A 19618-nucleotide genomic window follows, 5' to 3' on the forward strand; every position below is an offset into this window, starting at 1 on the left:
GAAATACCAAAAAGATTTAAGAAACTTCTGAGGCAAGCTCATGAACTACTGCAATTTGAAAACTCTACCATCTAGTGGTACGAATGGAGCCTACCCTCCGTTTCCATGATGGATACAACTTACTTAGCTTGAAATATTTAATCACCGAAATCTGGATTCTGAGGGAACAACGGCATCAAAACGTTACAGAGAATGTCTTAACAGCTTCACGTTTCGCTACGCTCGCCGCGCGAGCCCCTCACGGCCGCGGGGTCCTGCGCCGCGCCCGCGGTCACGCCTGCGCCCCGGCTCCCCGCCGCTGCTCGCTCAGGTCACCCTTCCCACCTTCACTACAGTCCCCCTCGGAAGAAAAACTCGCCAACAGGGTTAGTCTGTGAAGCGTACATGTCTGTTAACCAGATACTCACTTGAATCCTCCCTTCAACGTGATGCTCATTTTACAGATTTTACAGGTTTTTTTTTTAAAGAGCCACTGAAAAGTTCACCGCTGTCCCTCACTTCCCCAGCGCGCCCGCCGCAAAGCTGGGGGCTGGGCGCGGGGTTGGGGCGCGGCGGCCGGGCTCCGGAGCTCCCGTTCCCAGCAGGCCCTGCGGCCTCTCACGCGCACACACCGCCCCGCACACGTTCACTAGGCCCCGCCCTTCTCCCGAGGCGAAGCCAAGAGGCAGGCCCAGGGCTTAGCACAGTTTAAATCCCCACGCCCGGCACACACACCAGGCTCTCAAATATTTGATGACCAACTGAAAAGGTAAAAAAAAATAAATGCTGGATAACGTGATAATGTAAAATTTTAACTGGGTTCAAACCCCACCTCTTCCAGCAGGTTCAATAAACCATGTACCTCAGGTAACGTCTCTCCAAGACGCATGTGACACAGACCGTGCAGCTTTGCAGAGCCGACAGGGCCGTGCCCACAAGACCCAGGGCACAGACTGGCGCGCAGCAGTCCTGTGAGCACAGAAGTAGCCTAGACTGGTGAATCCTCAGATGATACAGACTTGAAACCTGGTTCTGATACTAAGGGCTGTTTTAGTTCCTGAACCGCCCCCCCACGCCCCTCTCCGGTAAAGGGAGGATGTAATCTCATCGGGTAGGGAAGAGGAGCTCAGGTGACACGTGCACAGCACCGGGGACACGATGGGCACCCGCGAGGTGTGTTAAATTCTATCACTCGAACAGAAATGCCAACTTTGCAGAGTCAGAAGTGACTGAAAACTGCCTGACACCTAGAAGACTGGCCTCAATTCTGTGTCTCCAGTGGGCTTCTCCAAATCATGCTCTCACTTAAAAGCTTCCTTTCCACAAATGAACTGGGAACTGTGTTTAAGAGCTCATCTATGGCCAACTTCTGGTCCCTACCAAGCTAAAATCTACTCAGATGTCCTCTATACAGCATAACCCAAGAGCTGGCCCCGAATCCCCAAACAGTCGGGGCAATGGACTCTCGGGTTCCCTCTCAGACGAGGGTTTCTTCTTCCTGCCGTTCTTTACCTTCTCGCCCTCATGCCAGGCAGCACTCCCCTTAACCCACCCAGTCATAATCTAACCCACAGCGAAAATGTAGGCAACTTCATGTTTCTCAACTCTGTCATGGTTTCTCCTGGATGAAACTGCCCATTTCCCAATCCTTTATGAGGAGCAGAAAGGAGGGTGTTGCTGTCACTCCACAGGAAAATGAGCCCAATGTCTAAGGTCATCTCAGGAGTGACTGCTATTCAGTGGGACCTAGTGATGGGAAGCTACCACCTTGGAAAAGCAGGAATTAGGTAGCCTAGTATTCCTTTTTCCTCAAAAGAAAGTTTTACACTATGCAAGACTTGATAAAAAATGTATATAACTTTTGTTACAGAGTGTACAAATAAATGAGTACACCCACAACCTAATTAAGAAATAGAATATTTCTATCACTAAAGTTCCACATTTGCCACCCCCCAGCGAAAGCCACTCTCCTGAATGGTTTATCATCCCCTTACTTTTTCAACATTATAAAAATAATAAATTCATAAACACAACATATAAACACTATAGCAGCATTAACTATGTTAATACATCAATTGTATCGACACGTAATATGTAAAAGTCTTGTTACACAAGAAAGAGGTAACACGGCAGGCCAGACTGCTCTCCTTTCAAGGGCATCCGTACAAGGTTGGCCCTCTACTAGCATCTGGGATTAGGATTTCAAGGAGAGTTCTCATCATTCCACAACTGGTAAGAGTGGCTCATTGTGCCTAAACTGTGTGTACAAACAACATGGTTTACCCTGAACACCTGCTTTCCTTTTGGAAGTTTGGGATTTGGGTACGTGCAAGGCAGAGGCAGCCTAGGCCACCGCCTCCCAGTAAGACCCTGGTACTGAGCGTCCAACAGCTTCCCTGGCTGATGCCCAGTAATACCTGTTGTCAGCAGTCACTGCCGAGAGAGAGAAGCGTGCACTGTGTGACTCCACTGGGAGACGAGTCCTGGAAGCCTGGCTTCCTCCAGACTTCACCCCACGTGCCTTGCCTTTTTGTGATTTTGCTTTGTATCCCTTCACTATAAGAAATCTTAGGCATGAATGTGACTACAAACTAAATCCTGTGAGTCATCCTACTACATCGCTGAATCCCTAGCATAACTGCATAATGTGTATTATATATACTACATAAAAAATTACACAAATGTAATTAGATTTGTAATTTTGTTATATTTCCAAAGAACATCTGATTCCATGAAAAATGGAATGATACTGTATATTTCTGAGACTAATTTTACTTAACATTATTTCTAAAACTGATCCATGTTTTACAATGTATGGCTACGGCTCATTCATCTTCCACTTATAAAAAGAATTCCATCGTATGATTACATCACAATTTATGTATTCACTCTGCAGTTGATGACTATTGCATTGTTTCCATGTTTTTGCTATCCTGAGCAGCACAGCTATGACCTGATTCTCTCTCCCAGTGCGTGTCTATGAGAATTTTCTTCTCTACGGTACACATACTTCTCTAGGTACAACTACTACAGATAGTCAGTGTTATAAAACAAAGCCAAATTATCTTCCAAAGTTTTTCTATCTCTAGAATATTCTCACCAAATTGTGTGAGGTATCACTGACCTACACCCTAAGAATGTTTAGAGTATCAGATTTTCAAACTGTCTCATTTCTCTATAATTTTTAGAAAAGTATATATGAGGGATGTAATCAAACAGCATTTAGATTCCAATCTGCAAATGTTTACTGAGCATATAACCTGTGCCAGGGCCTGTGCTAGTTCTTTTTTTTAAAATAATAGCCTCACATATCCTTTTGAAATAAAAATATATTATTAACATTATGTTTTATTATGTTAAAATGAGTGAACTAAAACCTATAGGCCAGCAGGAATTCTGAATTTAATAATTATCTTAAAGAAAAAAATGAGTCTTAAAATCCCAGATCCTACACACACACTGTCTCTGGATAATTCCTAGGCGTAGGTAACCAACCACCCCGACCCCAGTGTGCCCAGGCCTGTGGGGCTTCCAGGACCGTGGGCCTTTCAGTGCTGAAACCAGTAAAGTTGCACACAAACTGAGACAGTTGATCAGATCAGCCTTCTTGAGTGTCAGGACACATGGGTACTGACTCTGTTCTCAAGAAAAATCACTTCCCTCTTTAAGATTTTCCAAATGTCAGTTTTTTGCTATTTTTACTGTTAATTCATGCAACTAATGCCCTTGGTTGAAATGAATATTAAAGGAACAGTTAAGGACAGAAAAGAAAGGGTAACAATTAACTACAAAAAAGAACAGTATTAGGAGACTTGTGGCCTGGTGAAAACAGCTGGCAGGATATGGCAATTTTATATATATATATATATATTAACTATCAAAGCTCATCTCTGTAGTTCTTGGTCACGTAACATGTGGTATTTTTCCTAATCTAGTACCAAATGTTTTATGAACTCCTGGTTTTCTTATACGACTACTCTATGAAAAGCTCCCCTTGAACTATTATTTTACTTTAATTACGTAGTATTTTTTCATTTCATCATGTACATACTTGCTCTAAGTAGTCCTTTTATAATTCTCAAATCTTTTAGGTTTAACCTCCTAAATATCTGACTTAGCAATCATTAGAGATTAAAGGTAAACATTAACAGAAAAAAAGAATTAACCCAATATTACCTTTTAAATGTATCAAAAACACCTGAATCATCAAAATTAATGGCATCGGGGTGTCCAGGAGGTAGACATACATCACCAATATGAATCTCACAACATGGGATGCCATGCTGTACCACAGTCAAGCTTGGATAAAATGATGACCAACCTAAAATTAAATCAAACAGCAGTTACATAAAGGATGAGGATGGACAGAAGGTACCCTAATTTATTCTCTGATATACCTATCACTTCTGAGCCTTAAAAAGTTTTTAGTCCAGTTCCAGCAGATTTTTAACATGTCCGGTATCTCTGCTACAAAGCAAGTCCAAGTATTTTCTTCAAGCAATGCAAAAGCTCTCCAAAACTAGTTTAATTCAGCATTTTATTAATATACAGAGTCTATCAATCGGCGCTTCCACAATTTACAAGATAATAAGTGATAGATGATGATGACTGAGACCATGAAATAGCGTCTGAATTACCATTTTTCACACGGTGTTACAATAGACCTCGGAAAAGTGATTCAGATATATAGCATATTTGGTAACCCTAAACCAAAATGCAATTACCAGAATACTCCATTCCCCAAACTATACAAAGATACAGAGAGCTGCTTGTAGAGTGTGTTACAGGAGTCTAAGAGGAGGAGGTGACTCCTGCTAAAACGCATACACATCAGTAGGTATTGTGATAAGGCACTTCCTATGGTAGTTCTCTGTAGTTTGAAAGAAGTTCACCCTTCAAGTTTTTTTTTTCTTAATCACCAAAGAATTATGCCACAAGACATAATAATAGACTTAAGAAGTCTTCTTTAAAAAGTTACTATAAAATCAAATTGAAGCCCTACCTTTATTCTTAACATAGAAAGGGTGGTCCAGCTTACACTCTACAGTAAGTAAACCGTCTTCCTCTGTACCGGGATCAAAAGTCAACTTCAGTACAGACTCACCAAATGATACACTTTCTTCATGTGATAACAACTTTAGACCATCAGAACCATAGCCCTGAAAATACATGCATAGAGTGAACAAACAGGCAGTGTTTAATTCAACACATAGTGAAGTTCCTATCACATGTAAGACTTTGTGGAAAAGGTAACAATAAACAAGTCAGCATCCCTGTCTTTAAGGTCCTTGCTTTCCACCCACCAGTGAAGAAAGGCACATCTATAAACCACTACAATGTAAAGCAGACTGGAATAGCACTTTAACTGAAGTGTAAACAATGCTAATGGACTTTAATGAAGGGAGGTATAAACTCTAAAAGAGAGACTAGGAAGGGCTTTCAATTCCCACTTCTAAACCCAGAAGTTAGAAGAACAGGCCTCAATGCCAGCAACAGCTGAAACCAGCGACTTCTCTGAAGAGTGGCAAGTATTTGCTAAAAATACAGGGGAGTTCAGAGGTTAGGCAAAGAAGCCAGAAAAGGAGGGGCTAGTTAGTAAGTCGAGGAGTCTTAATGACGGGGACGTGCTCAAACCTTCCTTTGAATGGGTGCTGCAAGTCAATGAAAGTATTTTACTAACAACTGTCAATTTTAAGAAGATGATAAAGTCTGCAGGATAAAAGGTGACTCTCATATTCAATTTCTTTGAAGACATGAGGAAAGAAACCCATTAATCTTAAACTGACAAGTGCTGCGGTGGTAGAACCAGGCTAAATGTAAATCAACCAATATTTATTGAGCAGTCAGCACATGCCAGATGCTAGGTTCTGAAAACACGTTAACTACATGGGATCCCTAAAATTCACAAAAAAAACATGGAGACCGACAGGTCACCAGCTAGCTTTAGCACACAACCGTTTCTCCAGTGACAGAACCAGAAGGGTGACTGCAAAGCATCTTTAGGGAATTAGAACTGATCCACTAACTATGAAGGGAGGGGGGAAATAGTCAACTTCTTGGTTTTTAATCAGCCAATAGAAGGTTAACAATATCTTTAAAAGAAGGGAGAAAAAGCAGGCCAGGAAGGGGAAGGAAAAGGTGAGTCCAGTCTCGGTTATATGAACAAACTGAGCATAAAGAACTGGTTGATATCCACGTGCAGATGTCCAACATGCAGGGGAAAGCTACAGCCATATATTTGTAAACGAAATTATAGAATCTTCTAATTCTTAGAGCTATGAGACCTCCAAGGGAATTCAATCCCATTTTACAGATCAGAAAGCCAACACAGGGCGGGGTCAACAATCTGCCCAACATCAGTCACACACACAGTTGCTGAAGAACCAGAAACAGAGCCCAGATCTCCTGCCTCCAAGACCGGGGTGCCTTCCACAGGCCCACCAAGGGGCTGCGGCTGACTGTATCGGCAGACGGGAAATGGTGAAGACAGTGCCCACGGGCAGAACCTTCTCTCCCACTCCACACCATGGGCAGACAAGCCGCCAGCCACAGAGACGGAGACAGTAGAGAACCGGAGCCCCGCCATGCTGCACAAATCAAGAGAAGACAACTCCCTGTGTCAAATGTTGCAAAGATGACAAACAAAGCAAGAAGTCTCACTAGAAATCAGAATGAAGCTAGTAACCTTTGAGACAATCTGAGTAGAATGGCAGAGGCCCAAGTGAGACTAGGCGAACTTCACCATAAATGAAGAGTAACAGCAAGAGGGGGAAACTAAGGCAGTTGAGTCAGGACTAGTTCTCTCCAGACTCAACAGTAAGTAACAGCAGGATCAAAACAGGAATTTTAAACAAGCACACTTCACATGCCCAACTTCTCTGCCTACAGTGGAGATGGAGAAATTCAAGATTTTAAAGATTAAGATTGTACAGATACCAACTAACATTTAACCTTCCGCTGCCACCTACTGCCTTTGCTTATTAACTTAAACAAATGCCAGTGTTTTATCGGGTCATTTAAAAAGTAACTTAATATAATCACTCTCAATTATCCATTTGGGAATTAACCACTTTGTAGACCAAGAAAAAGCCTTGGTTCGTTTGTTCATTTTATTTGAAATGCCAGTTTAGTTTCCCCAACGTAAAACATACAAAAAGAGCTATGAGATACATCTTTTGCCCATCTAAGAAAGCATAATTACAAAGGTAAACCTGAAGTCACTGCCGCTCTCCATGTGGCTAAGCCATAACACAGTCACAAAACCTCTACCTAAAATATGTCACTTAAGTATGAAAGTAAATGGAGGATACTCCTACAGATTAATAATAAGCCTAGGTTTCCTTTCGAAAGATTTGGAAGAGTTTTATGAATTTTAAATCAACCTTGTGAGTGCCCACTTGGAGATCTTCCTCATTATCACAGCCTTCGGTTCTAGCAAAATCTTCAACATCCTGCCATTCCTTTTTGCTTCCCTTATGAAAGCACAGTCGTGTGCCTAAAGTTTAAGTAAAAAAAAAAAAAAAAAAAAAATTAGGTATGTGCCTAGCATGCTACACAAGTCAGCTGTAAAAATTCAAGCATTCTTTCACCTTTCAGAAAACAGTGCCAAGCAGTTGAAGGCCAGGAATTGCACCAGCCCAAATCATCATCATCGGAGAGGGAGGACATACAGAAAATGCCAGATTCTGACTCACTATTTGCCTATGGAGAAAAACATCAGAAACTTTATTTTGCAACATATTTTGTTAATATCTGTCTTTACCTCAGGCTTCTGGCTCTCTCCCTCCTCCTGAGTGGATAACTTAAACACTGTAAACTTAAGGAAAAATACGCCTTTGAAAACTGAAGTTTTTGGAAGTTTTAGTTCAATATATGTTCCCACTGGTAACAAACACTCCCCAAAGTTGCAAGAGCCGTACATAAACTCGAATCCAGATTGCTAGCAGAACAATGAGACAATTCCCCAGCTGTGCATGCTTCAGAAGGACTTCCAAGAAAAGGAAAGTTAACATATTTCAACTGTTGTGCAAACTTCGCTAACAGTTTACGTTCATGAATACACTCACCCTTTCGTGTCTGACTGGTGTTTCCTCCTTCCAGTGATGATGAGGGAAGGCTGGCTCGCTCTTAGAAGAGGACACAGGTGGAGGGCGTGCATAGGAATGTAAACTTTTGCTAGTAGCTATGATGTGTACAGGAGATGATCTAAAATAAGGAAGCAGTTTTAACCATAATGCAGAGCTCCTTACACAGTAGGTCTTTCCTTTTGATGAAAAGAACTTCATATTCCTAATACCAACTCGTCACATATAAGACACCTATCGAAAACACTGGTAAAGACATCAAGTTTTCACTTGGAGTACGCTATTCCTTAACTTCTTAACCAAGCCTTCTTCACACGTGGTAAATACCGTTCTTTTTTCATATTTACCCATGTATTTTAAAATTCCAAATTATTCATTCCTTTATTCAGACATGCATATCCTCATTCATGAAGGATCATGTGCAGGGCTCCCTGTCCACTTCTCTCTTCTACTTTGACTCAGTCAGTATGAACAGGGCATCTAAGCTGAACGTGACCAAGATGGAACCTTCTATCTACCAACCACCTGTCACTGGGCAGATAAAATGAACTACCTGAAGCTAAAATGCTTAAATTTATTATAGCAGAAAGGAGCCTATTTGCAACTTCTTGTAACTGGACACTATTTCTTGTTTTCTGATTCAAACTTATTGAAAAGCATCTACTCATAAGGCTAGTTATTTTCCCCCAGGATCACCTTAGAAAAAGGTCAGCTCTTCCCGGAAGGGGTAGCAGTAAGAAGCATGCCCAGCCTGGGTGAGTGGCACCATGCTCTGAACTCAAAAGAGTTCAGAAAGCAACAGAGAGGAAGACTGCAGGCTCTCGGAGACCAACCCGCCTGAAGGTCCCACATCAGGACAGTCTTGAGGTGCCAAATAGTAAGGGACCTAGGCCGTAACACAGCAAAGTATACACGTCTGTACTAAGCCTCTTAGTTGGTTGAAGGGGGAGGGACATCTCACTTTCTAGTTCTTCCCTTACTCCCTGAGAAACTTTATTGGCCCTTCAATTTTTATTTTATCCTCATTAACACTCTTTCATTATGCCTTTGCAGAAGTTACTTTTTGGTAAGGGTCTATTAAACTATGCTTTCATGTCCATATCACTTCTTAAATAAAAACCCCTGAGGGACGCCTGGGTAATTCAATGGGTTAAGCGTCTGCCTTTAACTCAGGTCATGATCCCAGAGTCCTGGGATCGAGTCCTGCTTCAGGCTCCCTGCTCGGTGGGGAGCCTGCTTCTCCCTCTCCCTCTGCCTGCAGCTCCCCCTGCTTGTGCTCTGTCATATAAATAAAATCAAATCTTAAAAAAAAAAAAAAAAGCAGGTGCCTGCGTGGCTCAGCCGTTGGGCATCTGCCTTCGGCTCAGGTCATGATCCCAGGGTCCTGGGATCGAGCCCCACATCGGGCTCCCTGCTCTGCAGGAAGCCTGCTTTCCCTCTTCTCAATTCCCCTGCTTGTGTTCCCTCTCTCGCTGTGTCTTTCTCTGTCAAATAAATAAATAAAATCTTTAAAAAAAAAACACACAAAACCCTCAAATTTCGAAGCATTTTATTAGCATACTCTCCAATCAATTTTGGATTTCAAAATACAAATAGTGTTTCATCTTTGGCCCATTTCTTCCTTTTATTAAACATTTAGATCTTTATGATATTGGAGAATGGCCAAACTGCTAAACTTCCTTAAGTATATCCCTGCCTTCAGGACTAATAAAAGAAATTGAGGTTTATTAGTTCTTTTGTTGAACCATTTAAGGAGAAGTAACAGCACAATGTTCTAAAATGCATATGGCCTGTAAAAATTAACATGCCAAACGTGTGTGAAACACCAACACCATAGGTCTCTTCATCCCTCTACCTACGCAGGGGTAATGTAAATGGTACCTGTCCCCAACCCCTTGGTATTGTACAGTTATGGACTTCAGAGATCCAAAGCTCACTAACTAACACCATTTAACATGCTCCAAGAAGCTGCATAAACAGCCACTGAGTGTTAGAAGACAGGCAAGACAGCAGAGTGTGACTCTTGGTCTTGTTCCCCAGGAAGAAGGGAAGCACAGAAAATGCTACAGAGAATAAGTTTATAAGAGTATCTCCTTTACTTATGTTTTTATTTATATCAATTATCTTCTGAGGGGTTTACTCAACTTTCCAGGAGTTCCATTATTAATTCTCTTAAGTTTGCTATAAAAAAAAAAAGTGTTATCACTAAACTAGGAAAAAGAAAGTCCAATGGGAAAATTAGGGTTTGTTTTTTTAATTATAAGCAAATTTTTAGCCTTTTGACTATTTTTTCTTTCTGGGAAATTTTTCATGGGATTAAACTGAAAAATTTAGTTAACTAAATTGAATTTGCCCTAATCGAGACCAATATCCTGCTGAACAGAAGAAAAACAACATAACTCAATGGGTTGCAAGAAAACCAGGGATTCACACATGAAAAGTTTATTTTTTAACAAAGAATTACATTAAGTTAGAAGCACTACCAAAATTCAGTTATCCCTACATCATCTCATGTGGACTGTCTACCCACGCGAGTACAAATCCGCTTTCTCTCCCCTACAAACTATCGTATTTATCTGGGTATTTTTACATAGCTAATTTTCTAATTTTAGGTATAATTAATGAAACATTATCCACTTAGGTCTCTCTAGGAATTTTAGTTCAAAGCTTCCATAATTTCATAGCACAACAACTCATTTGCAGAAACTCTGGTCTGGGTATATGAAACAGTGGTTTTTACCAATGGGAGTCCACTCTTACTAAGTTCTAGATTTTAACATTAGCAATTATGGTTTTCACCAGTGTCACATACATTGTGGAAGAAAATAAACCTAGACCAAAAGGAACCAAACTCAAGGTTGGTAAGATTTTAAAATAAAACATTTATTATAATTATGACTTTTTAGACAAGTATAATTTTCATTTCTATAAGGATAAGTATATAATAAAAGTATTTCTTGGTCTGGTTTAATTTTTGATGACTTTAATACACTTACAAATATTTTTGACTGCGGTTCTCTTACCACTTTTATCTACTTCTCAAAGTATGAAATCATGATATTAGGTGAAAAAGCTCTGCGATCATTATAAAACAAAGAACGTAATTTGAATGACTACTTAAATTCTAATTTCAGTAGACCATTCATTAGATGGTTAACAGCATTATTACTTTTAAAACTAGAAAAAAAAAGTAGCTCTTTGTAATGATAGACGTTTTCAATAAAAATAGAGCCAGTGTGCCCACCTGTTGTAGAACGAGCACTGCATAAGTGGACTCTGTGGGCTGGTGGCGATATTTGCTAATTCTGTTAGCCAATCCACCTCATTTTCACCATAAGTATTTTCTGATATGTCTGAGGTATTTTGGTTCCAAGATGGTCTTGGATACTCTTGATGTGAAACATCTGAACTTAGCTGGTATATGGCAGATTGGGTAGGATCACTCTGAACAGCCTGAAGTTCAGGAAGGTCATCTGCAAATAAAAACACTCAAAATTATAAAAAGTAAATTGCTAACATGGGGAATAATGTTATAATTACAGCTGGAAGAGAAGTCCTTAAATCTAGCTAATTAATTTTGTGAGAAGTATAAATTTGAAATGTTTTCTTGAATGAACAAGTTTCAATCTAAATAATGACACCTTCTACACTGCAGGGTCAACAGAGCCTGATGGGAAATAGACCAAAAAGATGTAAATGTACTGATGACTTGAATGACCACACCTCTTCCCAGACCCGAAAAAGTTTGTGTTTACATATTCTGATTTTTTTTTTATAGTTCACCGGATTAGTCCATATTCCAACAAGATGTTTTTAGGTTAACATGTTAATGAGGAAAAAAGCATTTTATGTGTACACATATGTACTTACTCCCATACTTTATTACCCTGTTATAGAAGATTACTGCAATAAAGAGAACAATTTTTAAAGATGAGATCAATAGGTCATGTTATAAAGTTTTAGGTACTACTTATTCAACTTAATCTATGCTAAATTATTTCTTCTGACTGAGAAATTCTAAACTCAATAATAATTGTTGGTTATGTTTTCTTAAAGGTGTGTTCCCAAGGCTCAAGTACACACCATGGCTATGAACACTAAGGAAGACTGAATTCTAAAAAAAAAAAAGGAAAAAGGAGAGGAGAAAAAGCCTCTTACAGGCCTTCAAAAAAACTTTATGAAACACACCTAAAACAAACTACAGATCCACTGGATTCCTTCAATACGTAAGTCAGGAAATTCTTCTAGCCTTGCGAGTCCTGGTCAACTGTTACTATAAAAATACACAGAATTCCTATTCAAGGCAAGTAGAACAGCCCATGAAAACTGAAATGTCTTACTTAACAAGTATTAATTAAGATCTCCAGTCCAAAAATGGACTAGAAGCCATCCCTCTTTGAGCAGCTGAAAAACATCACAGCAACTTAGGCAAACCCCACCCTGTAACTCCCGCACTGCTGTAGCTGTTCGCCTTCCCTCACTGCTGACGGCCTTCTGGGGCCAGCACTTCTTTAGTCACTGGGTGGAAAGGGTTCATTTGTCTTTCAAGCTCAGGAAATTAACTGCTTTTAAAGCCAAGCAGTGGGTTGTGGTGCAAGTTTTTGCCACCCTCCCCCCGGCCCTAACTTCCTGAGGTCCTCCTGAAAATGGTGGACTGGAGGCGCTCCGTGCTCAACGGCACCCACCACTCAGTGACTCGCAGAGCCCAGCAACCCGTTGGGAAATGTCCCAAGACCTGCAGGATCTCCAAATTCCCAAAGAGCACAGCAGCATGTAGCCTCCTCTGTCCTATCATTCGTAAAGGGAGGCTAATCATGGCTCTGTGGACATTTCGGCAAGCCACACATTAAATGCGGAAAGAGCCCAGCTGAAAAGCAGGGCCGCAAGCCCAGGTCACTCACTGGCTGCTGACTCCTCAAAACCAACGTCCCAGCAGTACAATTCCAAGACCTACTTTCACATGCCTACACACTTCTACCGGCCACGCATCCCAGGGTCGGCTCGGCAGCAGTGTGATGACCATATATGTCAGACCCTCCAGTTTCAAGGGTCCGCTGTACCTTGCCCGTCAAAGCTACAAACGGGCCACGCGGGGCTGAGCATAATGTACTACACTCACCAGCAGTTTCAAAAGTCACATGAGCCACACACAGGATTTTCCCGAGGTGTTTACCGGCCCGACCTTTACCAACGACAGCAGTTTAGTTTGATAATTTGTAAATCAGTCTCGATGATAACCATACACAGTCCAAAGTTACGTTGGTTTTAAGTAATATTTTACAAGCAGTAACAATGGAACATTGAAAACTCCTAAGGTACAAAAACTTCACATACTTTTAAGCAGTTTAAGGCAGGTGGAGAAGCTGACTTAACATAAAAATATGAATCTCAGACTCCTAAAAAACTTAATTTTGTTTACCAAGCTCCATGTGCTCATCACAGGAGTTGTATCCAGGTGAGGATGGCAAGTTTTCATTACACTGCAGCAACTCCAGTGAGTCATTCATTCCCGAAGCTCGCTTGTCCATCACCAGCAGGAGTTTCTGTACTGCATTAGGCATCTGATTTGTCTTCACTTCCCACACCATGTTATGGTGCTCCGACTTCAAATAAAAATAATAAAGAAAAATGTATCAAGTCGTGTGAGCTGGATATTACAGAAGTATCAAATCCATCAGAGACTCATAATGTTGTATCTTTCATCATATATTGCCATCTGTATCCCCCTCAAATCCTTTAGAGCAGGCCGACTCCCAGATTTCTTGGGCTACAACGATGTAGTCAGCACTAAATTATACCCAAATCCAAAAGGATTCATATCTTAAATGTATAAAAATGTTTTCTTTAAAAGAATAATAGCACTATTATATATACTTTTATTTCTTTAAGTAACTGAGACCCAAACACAGAGACCAAGAAAACCATTTTTTCAACTTGTTTCTTCAAATTTTTTTTTTTTTAAAAAAATTTTATTTGACAGAGAGAGTGAGTTAGCGAGAGCAGGAACACAAGCAGGGGGAGTGGGAGAGGGAGAAGCAGGCTTCCCGCTGAGCAGGGAGCCCGATGCGGGGCTCGATCCCAGGACCCTGGGATCATGACCTGAGCCGAAGGCAGACACCCAACGACTGAGCCACCCAGGCGCCCCTGTATCTTCAAATTTAAAAGAAAATTAACAAACTTTCCTCCATTAAATTAAAAAAAGAAAAACTGAAGGAATATTCTATTTTTTTTCATTTTTGAAGATTCTATTTCACTTTTTCTGTTTACCAACTTGTTATTTTGTTTTCTCATCTTCTGAAAGTAAAGTTTAACATACTTAAAATAACATTCTCTGAAGGACATTTAAGAAAGAGTTTCTTAAAATGGCTATATAGTACGCTTCTCAAAAAAATAAAAATGCTACATTTTCTTTATGAAAGTTTGGTACCCAGCCATCATAAAAAGATACCTGTCCTTCTGAATAGCTTATTATTTCTAGAAAGATGAATAATAATCATGGGAAATTTAAACAAATAGTAAACTTATCCTCATCTTAAGCCTACAAAGCTATCACAAGGAAGAAAATAACATAGGTTAATATACCTAAATGATTTCTAGCAAAGTCTACCAACTAAATTTTGTTGTGAAAGTAAAATGTGTTTATACCTTTTACACTCTGCCTTTGGACAATGATCAAATTGGTTATTTAACCGGGGTGACAGCAGCAGGAAGATTTCCTGATTTCTCAAGCTTTACTCCAAATCTCATTTTTAAAAAAAAGTTCTAATGAGCTAATATGAAATACACACAAGAAATCTAACATGACAGAGTTTTTCCTCAAAATAAGACAATAAAATATACTGCAATTTAAAGTCACTAAAAGTCTAGTACCTGGGCCTATGCTGATCAAAATGCAGTGAAAAGATGTTAACTGCTCAGTATTTACACCAGAGCTTTCTAAGCCATGACATAATCACCAACAAACACTGGCAACACTGACAAACTTTTTTTCTAGAAAAGCTTTTTCATGATCTTTTTATTATGAAATATGTCTTCCTAATAATCACTATAGGGGGAAAAATGGAAAAAAAGGCATTTTTAAATTTTATTTTTTATTTTTTTAAAGATTTTATTTATTTGACAGAGAGAGACATATCGAGAGAAGGAACACAAGCAGGGGGAGTGGGAGAGGGAGAAGCAGGCTTCCCGCTGAGCAGGGAGCCCGATGTGGGGCTTGATCCCGGGACCCTGGGACCATGACCTAAGCTGAAAGCAGACCCTTAACGACTGAGCCTCCAGGCACCCCTAAAAAGGCATTTTTTTAAAAGAAATAATGACTTTTTAAAAAGAGATTTATTTATTTTAGAGAGACAGAGAAAGAGGGCTTGTACAGGTGGAGGTGGGGCAGGGGCAGAAGGAAAGAAACTCAAGCAGACTCCCTGATAAGCGTGGAGCCCTACAGGGAGCTGATCTCAGGACCCTGAGATCATGACCTCAGCCGAAATCAAGAGTTGGACGCTTAACCAACTGAGCCACCCAGGTGCCCCAGAAAGGATGACTTCTAATCCCACCAACCAGATTTAGATATTGTTAACATTTTGGTATATTGTCATACAATCCAATCTCTTTTTCAGGCAGACACCTACAATTATATATTTTCCTTCATACGTTGTATTATATACAATTGATACCTTTTTCCTTAGCATAAGTTCATAAGCATTTTCCTATGTCACTAATTTTTCTTACAGGTCTATTTTAAATAGTTCCATAATATAGATTATTAGGCTATACCAACATTTCCTTATCCCTCCTACTGTTGAACATGCTATTCCCAGGGTTTTTACTCTTCTAAACAACAGTTTAAATTTTAAAAAAATATCTACTTGTATCAGATTATTTCAGATTTCTAGAGACACACTAGCAGGTGAATGGCAATTAAACATCTTCTAACGGTTACTGACACATGTAACCAAACTGCCTGTTGCCTTACTTTATTTCTAACAATCTCCTTCAGGTTCTCTCTGCCTATACCCCTCAAAAATGACCCAAATCCTGGGCATTGCCTTAGAGTCTTACTCAATACTGACTAAGATGTTCTACAGAGTAGTGAAAAGGGCACTGGGTCAGACGTAAGGAATCATGAGTTCTGAGTCCAGCTTGACTACTTACTATCTGATCTAAGTGACTGAGCTTCTCACTAACTCAGTATCTTCATCTGTCAAACAGTTGCTCTATTTTCCTCCTAGAGGGGTTGTGAGGATGAAATGAGACACAGTGAGTAAAAAAAATATAAAATGACTTCTTCACAAAATGTTTTATCCCTAGACTGACAAAGCACAACCTTATACATACTCTGGGCACTTAACGTCCCAAATAGAACAGTTACTGAAAATACTTAATGATAGGAGACCAGATAGCTAGTTTATTCAGCTTCGGCAATTTCCTCCCTCAAGAATATGACAAGTTATCCAACACATCTTAATAAAAGTCATGGATCATGCCATTATTTCAGGGAAATAACAGTTTATCTATCTAAAAGATGTCCAAACGTTCACAAGAAATGAACACTTTTCCAGTTTAGTACAATTTATTATCTACTAATCATAGTCTTACTATATGGTTAAGAGCAAATCTGCTGAGGTATAACAAATAATCTCCTACAAAATTGGTGGCTACAAAACATGTGGTAACACAAATTGATTTCTCAAGAATAACTGGCCAAATCATTACTCTGAACCTCCACATCACACTGCAAAAATCAAGCACACTTTAGCTAGATCAGTCATTCTCAAGCATGTGATTATGTGTGCCTCAAACAAAATGATGCCAAGGCCCCACCTCCAGAGAACATGATTTATTTGGTCTGGGGTATAACTCTATGTGCTGGCTTTTATTTATTTTCTTTCCAAAGAATACCAGGTGTATTGTGAGAACAAGTGAGCTAAAAATGATTACCAAATTCCTTCTTATTTAAATATACATATTCATTTAATATACATTATATACAAGGCACTATACTAGCTGCAATGTTGGACCTCAATGATGAACAATTTGTCTTGAATCTCAAGGAATCTGTACTTTAGTGGAAAGATATAAGCAAATAACCACAGTTCACAGCAGGGCTTGGCTACGAATGGGTAAAACGGAAGAAAAGCCTTCCAATGAGAGAAACTCACATGAACAAACTTGTAGAGTCTGCAAAGTAATGGATAAAATCAAAACAACATAAAATCCACTACCACCAGAAGGTAGGCTGGCCTTGTGTGTCTTGTGGTCACGGATACCAAGCCTGGAAAGGTGGACAGAGCCAGAATCTTCACTCCTAGTTTAGAAAAATTGGTTTCTTTGGTTTTTGTACACAAGAGTAAGGTCTCTGAAATTAGGCTACCTGAGTTTATAATCAGATTTACTACTTATTAGCTATGTGTCCTGGACAAGCTATTTAGAAATCGTTTTGCCTTATTTGTAAAATGGAAATCATAAAAACACCTACATAGATTGTTGTAAAGACTCAGTGAGCTAACAAATGTAAAAAGCTTACAGTAGTGCCTAACGCAGAGCAAACCCTCAGTGCAGAGTGGCCAGTATTATTATTAGCAATTATCAGACAATGAAGAACCACTGAAGATTTTTTTAACAGAGGTCTGACGTGATCAGGACTATAAACACTTTCTTTAAGGCTATAAAACAAATCATACTGAAACATGAGTATGCAGAAACATCTATAACACATATTTAAGGGAAAATATATTTAAAAAGTGTATTCACATTCCCAAATTGTCAGCCACCTGCTCCCAGCGTCCTTTGCAAGAGTTCTTAGAAAATTAGTAGTATCACTGCACCCAAAACCATAAGATACCTAGGAATAAATTTAACCAAAGAGGCAAAGGATCTGTACTCAGAAAACTATAAAATACTCATGAAAGAAACTGAAGAAGACACAAAGAAATGGAAAAACATTCCATGCTCATGGATTGGAAGAACAAACATTGTGAAGATGTCAATGCTTCCTAGAGCAATCTACACATTCAATGCAATCCCCATCAAAATACCATCCACTTTTTTCAAAGAAATGGAACAAATAATCCTAAAATTTGTATGGAAGCAGAGGAGACCCCGAATAACCAGAGGAATCTTGAAAAAGAAAAGCAAAGCTGGCGGCATCACAATTCCAGACCTCCAGCTCTATTACAAAGCTGTCATCATCAAGACAGTATGGTACTGGCACAAAAACAGACACATCGATCAATGGAACAGAATAGAGAGCCCAGAAATGGACCCTCAACTCTATGGTCAACTAATCTTTGACAAAGCAGGAAAGCATGTCCAATGGAAAAAAGACAGTCTCTTCAACAAATGGTGTTGGGAAAATTGGACAGCCACATACAGAAGAATGAAACTGGACCATTTCCTTACACCACACACAAAAATAGACTCCAAATGGTTGAAAGACCTAAACGTGAGACAGGAGTCCATCAAAATCCTAAAGGAGCAACCTCTTCGACCTCAGCCGCGGCAACTTCTTCCTAGAAACATCACCAAAGGCAAGGGAAGCAAGGGCAAAAATGAACTATTGGGATTTCATCAAGATAAAAAGCTTTTGCACAGCAAAAGAAACAGTCCACAAAACCAAAAGACAACCGACAGAATGGGAGAAAATATTTGCAAATGACATATCAGATAAAGGGCTAGTATCCAAAATCTATAAAAAACTTAATCAAACTCAACACCCAAAGAACAAATAATCCAATCAAGAAATGGGCAGAAGACATGAACATTTTTCGAAAGAAGACATCCAAATGGCCAACAGACACATGAAAAAGTGCTCAACATCGCTCAGCATCAGGGAAATCCAAATCAAAACCTCCATGAGATACCACCTCACACCAGTCAGAATGGCTAAAATTAACAAGTCAGGAAACGACAGATGTTGGCGGGGACGCGGAGAAAGGAGAACCCTCCTACACTGTTGGTGGGAACGCAAGTTGGTGCAACCACTCTGGAAAACAGTATGGAGGTTCCTCAAACAGTTGAAAACAGAGCTACCATACGATCCAGCAATTGCACTCCTGGGTATTTACCCCAAAGATACAAATGTAGGGATCCGAAGGGGTACGTGCACCCCAATGTTTATAGCAGCAACGTCCACACTAGCCAAACTGTGGAAAGAGCCAAGATGTCCATCGACAGATGAATGGATAAAGAAGATGTGGTATATATACACAATGGAATATTAGGCAGCCATCAAAAGGAATGAGATCTTGCCATTTGCAATGACGTGGATGGAACTGGAGGGTGTTATGCTGAGTGACATAAGTCAATCAGGGAAAGACATGTATCATATGCTCTCACTGATATGAGGAATTCTTAATCTCAGGAAACTGAGTGTTGCTGGAGTGGTGGGGGGTGGGAGGGATGGGGTGGCTGGATGATAAACATTGGGGAGGGTATGTGCTATGGTGAGCGCTGTGAATTGTGCAAGACTGTTGAATCACAGATCTGTACTTCTGAAACAAATAATGCAACATATGTTAAGAAGAAAGAAAAAGAAGAAGATAGCAGGAGGGGAAGAATGA

At 39.9% G+C, this 19618-nt stretch overlaps 1 protein-coding gene and 1 long non-coding RNA gene across 2 annotated transcripts in view; one reads left to right on the forward strand and one right to left on the reverse strand.

Moving 5' to 3' along the window:
• HBP1 (HMG-box transcription factor 1) overlaps window positions 1-19618 on the reverse strand; it is a 30111-nt gene that overhangs the window by 6476 nt on the left and 4017 nt on the right. The window contains exons 2-8 of the mRNA XM_025872684.2: window positions 13483-13666; window positions 11308-11536; window positions 8046-8184; window positions 7569-7680; window positions 7362-7474; window positions 4982-5138; window positions 4156-4300 (exon numbers count right to left, since the gene is read on the reverse strand). Coding sequence (XP_025728469.1) covers window positions 4156-4300; window positions 4982-5138; window positions 7362-7474; window positions 7569-7680; window positions 8046-8184; window positions 11308-11536; window positions 13483-13666 — 1079 coding nt within the window. The remainder of the gene's footprint in view (window positions 1-4155; window positions 4301-4981; window positions 5139-7361; window positions 7475-7568; window positions 7681-8045; window positions 8185-11307; window positions 11537-13482; window positions 13667-19618) is intronic.
• On the forward strand, window positions 2773-12198 carry LOC112824736 (uncharacterized). The gene is made up of 2 exons (XR_003208518.2): window positions 2773-2948; window positions 12120-12198. It is a non-coding gene; the product is annotated as an uncharacterized lncRNA (long non-coding RNA).

This window comes from Callorhinus ursinus, unplaced genomic scaffold (genome assembly GCF_003265705.2).
Source record: "Callorhinus ursinus isolate GAN/ISIS: 27379988/994484 unplaced genomic scaffold, GSC_fseal_2.0 scaffold12, whole genome shotgun sequence".
NCBI classification, from domain to species: Eukaryota; Metazoa; Chordata; class Mammalia; order Carnivora; family Otariidae; genus Callorhinus; species Callorhinus ursinus.